Here is a 6,000-nt window from a genome sequence, read left to right on the forward strand (position 1 = left end):
TAAAGATAAAGCATTTCAAATACAAAACTAAGCGTTGCAAATACCAAACGTTGCAAATACTCAGAAATAACAAAAATGACAGGCTTACTGCAAAACAACAACATTTTTATTTACATTTTGCCATCACACGACCTGTATTATAACAGCTGGCCCCTGCTTTAAACTTGTGTAAAGGATTTTTCCAGTCAAAGCAGCTTGTGTGGCGCGCACTACATACAATCCAGTTTAAAACTTAATTAAAATGTCCCTGAATTATCGTTTTATTCACATACACTTCATCACATACAAAAAAATGATATTTATATCTTATTAACTCACAAAAAAATTAAAAGCTTTTAAGTTTGAAATACGTCGATTTTTTCTTTTTTTTTCTTTTAAATTCCCACGTTATTAGAACTATTTCTATTTAAAAAAGCAATATGTCAAGAGCCTCCAATTTGTTGCTATAAATGCGATCTTTATCCACAGCTTCGTGCTTCAGGACGTGAGTTCAGATCCTCTGGCCGCCTATCAAGTGTCCCGTCAGCGTGTCGGAGTGCTCAGTTATTAGATGGTCCGGAGCGTGAACGGCTCTACTGAGTCACAGTCACCTGCTGTATATTCCTGATAGATGGCAAGGTGTTCATGCCCTGAGGAGGGTACATAGAGTTGTGGATGTCTGCGGGACTTAGAGACCCCGGCACCGGCAGAGGGCTCACCGAACCCGGGTCACTGTGCACGGATCCCCCGCTGCCGTCAGACTGACCCAGCTTCTTCTTGATCAGCTTCCTCTCTTTGGCTCTGCGGTTCTGAAACCAGATTTTAACCTGAAAGAGAAGGAAATTCAATTAATATCATTGGGTGCAGGCTACATCTCCACTGTCCATGCGACGCCATGACACCTAATGCAAAATAATGAAAATAAACACAATGTACAAATAGGATGAATTGGATAGGAAACAAATAAAGCGCATTAAAAACATGGTGAATATAATTGAATAATGCACTTTATGTGCTTTATATTAATGCACTTTATAGGAGTTTATGTCTTGTTTGATGTCCTGACAGCTTTATATTGTTTAATCAACATAAAATAAAATATATGCCTAGATAAACATGCCATTGTTTTCCAAAATAAAAGGCAATACATTGCCTGGTATCAAATGGATAGGACATTAGAAAAATAACAATAATAAACATAAGTATAACGAATTTGTCCATAATTAATAATACATGTTGCTGTAATTTCAAAAGGATGAAAAAAATCTAAGATTCGAAATAACAACAAATTATCAATAACATATTTGTATTCTTAGGATTTATCAAACATATAATACACAATTAATAGAAAACAACTACAGACAAAGTATCATCAGTTGAGGTGTCTCTAAATATATCCAATGCAAATGTATTCAGAAATGTAAATAAGCAGAATAACCATTATGTTGATGATACATTTACATGTTTTCTACAGGCCTCATTAGGTAAGTTGCACGTGAGAAAATATCTGAATGAGGTTTTCATTAACGCTCCTACATCCAGGCTCTATGTGTCGTATATTTAAAGTCCTATCGACTTGTTTTCCAATAAAAAAAATAACCCAGAAGTATTCTGTTTAGACATACCTGTCTTTCTGACAGACCGAGGTTGAGAGCCAGTTCAGATTTCCTCCTGATGGTGATGTATCTGTTGAAATGAAACTCCTTCTCCAGCTCCAGCCTCTGATGGTCTGTGTAAACTACCCTGTATTTCTCCTTCGTTCTTGTTTTACCTGCGAAGGCGACAAGAAGGGAAACACACATCATTGTTATTTCGCTTCTTTCCTTCAAGCAGCCAGGCGGTTGAACTGGAAGATGTACACAGAGGAGGCTGCATGCCAGGACCGGCCTATCTGCACATAGCATCTTTATTAGCTGCCTCTTAAATCCACATCTCTGCCTTCTCTACAGATACGCAAATGGAGCTTTTTCATCTCGCTTTGATGACAGCTGCAGTACAGTGAATTTCAAACAGCCAACAACCAGATAATCTACTGGCAAGTTAAAAAGAAACACACCACACAGGAGATAGGACACACATCGGCGGAGTTGATGCACCGTTGGATAACAATTTGCAGACCGGTTAGTGCATGTTCACTTTTACGTGAAGCAAGTTTGATAACACATGCCGGACGGTGACAAATCTTATTTAACGTAAAAATAAAATAAAAAATAGTTCCCCACAAGTAAATATTCGATTTGAAACAGTCATGTTCGCCTCTGTAAAAGTCTAGTTTGTACAACTCTACTTTTGAGGCTGTGAAAAGAGTCCCTCTTTCCGGCAATATAACTCTCGGAGAGGATGGGAGGTTGGTGCATATCAAAGTGAAGAGGTGATGAAAGCAAAGGCCACCGCCTGGATATGACGGATAACACTCAAAACACCCAACAATGTGACAGGGAAGTCGACCTCACATCTCCAGGAATAATGACATTACCATCACAACTGCGCCTGGCGCCGATTCCTCACACCTTGTTTTTTATACACCACAGGAGAGAATACATGTAGACCGGGCTGCTGGCCTTCAGTCAATTTTCACATCAGAATTATGAGATATGGAAATGTTTTATGGACACGGTTGACTGACTATCTGCTGCCAATCTTATGCAATTAATTATTATTATTTAATAGAGGCCTATGCGATTCTAGACTTCACGTTCTCATTATATTTACATTATAAACTGTTATTAGCCCAAATGTAAGCAACCTGCATGAAGCGGTCTACTCCTTATTTGACATTTCCTTTCAATATGTCTTCAGGTTTGTCCCTTGTTTTTAATCAACCAAATTCGATACTATTTTATTAAATGACACGGAGCTGCCAGAAAGAAAGACTCGAGCGGAAGCAAACGATGCGCCAGTCTAATGTCGAAAGCCCAAGGCAATTCTAACATCGTTTTTGGCACAATGTTTAGGATGATGGTCTCACCTGTAGAGGATGCTTGTGCATTTTTACTCATCCACTGGAATGAATTGCGCCTTTCTCTATCAGGAGAAAGTTGTGCAATGTTAACGTTCTCCGGCGGCGGCTGTAACACCGCAGATCCTGGAGGATGCATATGACTGTACTCAGATGAGCAGTAAGGAACTTGTGCAGGAGAGGAGTTGTTCATAGGTGCAGGAATAGCATTAGGTGGTCCCAGACTGTATGCACCCCAGTCTTCCCTCTGCGCGCCATACGTGGGTCCCCAACTCCCCGAAGACTGTGCGTGCGTATCCATGTTTGGCACATGATGGTATCCGGTAAAGTCGCCGTACTGAGGTGTGGAAACAAAGTTCTGGGGAGGCAGATTGATGCCCGTTCTTCTTACTGGACCCTGGTGATACATGCCGCTTTCTTTATCCAGAATGTATCCCACATACATGATTTGTAAGAAAAAAAAACAAGCGATGAAATGTATTGAAACAGCAAAGGGAATAATGTAGCCTATTTTAAGGCGACATTGTTACCCTGAAACTGTTAAAAAAGAAGAAAAAAAAATCCTTCTGATCTTTTAGTCCAAATGGGTTCCCAGTGTGAAAGGCGACGTAGTTCCAGTCTGTCTCCAGCCTCACATGATGTGTCTCTGTTGACAAGACGGTAAAGGTACTAAGGCCTTCTTGACGTTAGCCAACTCCTAAACTCTTGGAGATTTGCATTAAAATGAGAGTGAGTTGTGCGGCAGGCCCAGCTGTCCCCTCGCGTCTGTCCTGCAGCGCGTCATCACCTGCCCGTGGGCCTATCCTGAGCATGAGGCCCCGACTCCATGAATAAATCAACACCACGGCCTATCAGCTGCACAGGCCGGCAATAAACCGAGGCAACACGTCCACAAACGCACCAAACCAAAAAGGCCTGTGCGTAATTGTGCGGAGATATATTGTTTTATATTGGAAATGTTAGACGCATTCCCTTAGAGGCAATTCATTGTGCTAGATTTTTTTTTTTTTACATTATAGCAGAATACAGACAGCAACTTATTTTTCACTCAATAGTTTCGCTCAATAGTTTTATCTCTCCAAACTATTTCCAAGAAATGGATTTATTCTGTTGTTATTATGGGAATTTAACAGTTTCCAACCACGCTTCACACGTAAATCCCGTTGTATTTGTTCAGAGATTCACTTGCAAACTAGGTGCGACGTATGAGAGCCTTTCTCTTGAAGCAAGCAGGACCTTTCATATTGTTCACACCTCAAGGTCGCACTTAACAGCTAATTCCGGTTACAAGGAAACTTCGACAACCCCCTCTGTGACAAACAGCGGCCCTCCACACATCAGTCACCGCCGTCTCCTAAAAGGACAGCGAATTTATTTTTCAGTGTTCGTGTCTCATGCGTGCCACAAATGTCAGGGAACTGCAGTTACCTGCCTGAATACAACTGGATTTTGAAAAGGAAAATGCTTTGAAACACTCAGTTCATAAAGTTTATACTTTATATTGATGTTGTTTGCTGAAAACATGCGCAGGAAAGTAAATGCATGTGTCAGCAAGACTGAGCACCGATCTGAAAAGGCCGTACACGTTTAGGACGATTTTCCCAAAGCACAATTTCTCTATTTGAATTCAGTCTGAGCTGTACAGTGCTCCTTTTCATTGTGAGACACCATCTTGTTCTTCGTCTTCTTGTTCGTCATCTTGTTCTCGTATTTTTTTGTTGCCATTTCTCGGTGTTTGTGATTAATTTGGCAGGTGTCTCAGGGCCTCTTTAGCAGCCTGCCTAATTGGCTTGTCTATAAGTCATAAATGCTGATCGATGTCCCTGAAGTATCTGTTTATTGACCACAAAATATTTATGAGACAGTCTAATCGAGTTGGCCTCTGACAGTCACTTCTGTGACTTGCACATCATTCAGCGTCCTGGTTGTCGTTTAGCTGTCTGTTTAATGGACAAGTCAAGTATGACATGTTTTCATTTGTTTTCCTGGTCAACTACAAACACAGTTAAAAACGTGTCTGATGAGGAGACTCAGGCCTTTTGAAAATAATTCACTTATTGACTTCCTTCATGGCTTTCACGCTGTGCATTTTACCTCTTGATTTTAAGACTTCTATTTTAATCTTTCATAATTTTCCCAGTCAGTTGGTATTCACTGCAGACTGAGTTACATCCCCCATTGTTCTGTATTTACACTCAGATTATTGTTCTGTCTTGTAGCCCAGTGTCGATTATCCATTGCTGCCCTCATGTGGAAGCATGCAGAACAACAGCTGCTTTTTAATCAGTCTGAACACTAACTAACTAGCCAACTAACCAACCAACCAACCAACCAACCAACCAACTAAACAACTAACCAACCAACTAACAAGCAAACCAACAAACTAACCAACGAACCAACTAACTAACCAACTGACCAATCAACTAACCAGACAACTAACCAACTAACTAGCTGGCTAGCTAACTAACTAACTATGACTACTTAATATACTATTACAATTTTGAGGTAATCACACATTCCTGTTCTGAATTACTGTACCCTACATACTCTACTACAGTTCAGAGGCAAATATTTTCCTTTTTACTCTTCGACAGTGAGCCAGTAATATTAGATAGTTACTTTATAATATGAAATATCCTCAACAAGTAAACAAGCTGGTGGGGCCACATGCTGGCAGCATATAAAGTAATTAAAATTCACCCCTTTCCTTTACAAACTGCAACATTAAGGCGATGTACACATACATTAAATTCAATAACATCGTTCAGAAATTAGTCATTCAGATTCATGAGCACTTTTTACTTTTGGTACTTTGGGTATATTCTGATGCTAATATTACTTGTCACAGAGTATTTCTACACTGTGGTATTGTTACTTTTCAGAAGGTACAGTAACAAAACACTATAGAAACACATTTACAACTTGCTCTTCCACTGATTTTAGGTGATAGATTACACACAACCTTTCCATTTTAAGGTGATATTTATTTACTCGTTGTAATATTAAGCCATTTGACAATAATGAGTATCCCGTAGACCTTTCATTGAACTTATTATAAATAA

At 39.7% G+C, this 6,000-nt stretch overlaps 1 protein-coding gene across 1 annotated transcript; it reads right to left on the reverse strand.

Moving 5' to 3' along the window:
- Window positions 1-572: 572 nt before the first annotated feature.
- Window positions 573-3,383, reverse strand: cdx4 (caudal type homeobox 4). The gene is made up of 3 exons (XM_068595383.1): window positions 2,948-3,383; window positions 1,605-1,750; window positions 573-806 (listed from the first exon to the last, which is right to left on the reverse strand). Exons 1-3 carry the CDS (start codon window positions 3,381-3,383, stop codon window positions 573-575), a joined length of 816 nt encoding a protein of 271 aa, XP_068451484.1.
- Window positions 3,384-6,000: the final 2,617 nt, after the last annotated feature.

Source organism: Clinocottus analis, unplaced genomic scaffold, assembly GCF_023055335.1.
Source record: "Clinocottus analis isolate CAN_PGR_092001 unplaced genomic scaffold, fCliAna1.0.p SCAF_10, whole genome shotgun sequence".
Classification (NCBI taxonomy): Eukaryota; Metazoa; Chordata; class Actinopteri; order Perciformes; family Cottidae; genus Clinocottus; species Clinocottus analis.

Excerpts from the sequence above, each read along its gene's own strand:
- cdx4 (XM_068595383.1), bottom strand. The coding sequence starts at position 3,383 with ATGTATGTGGGATACATTCTGGATAAAGAAAGCGGCATGTATCACCAG. Across the intron at positions 1,751-2,947 it reads TGCACAAGCATCCTCTACAG|GTAAAACAAGAACGAAGGAG; the intron begins GTGAGACCATCA and ends TCGCCTTCGCAG. Across the intron at positions 807-1,604 it reads TCGGTCTGTCAGAAAGACAG|GTTAAAATCTGGTTTCAGAA; the intron begins GTATGTCTAAAC and ends CTTCTCTTTCAG.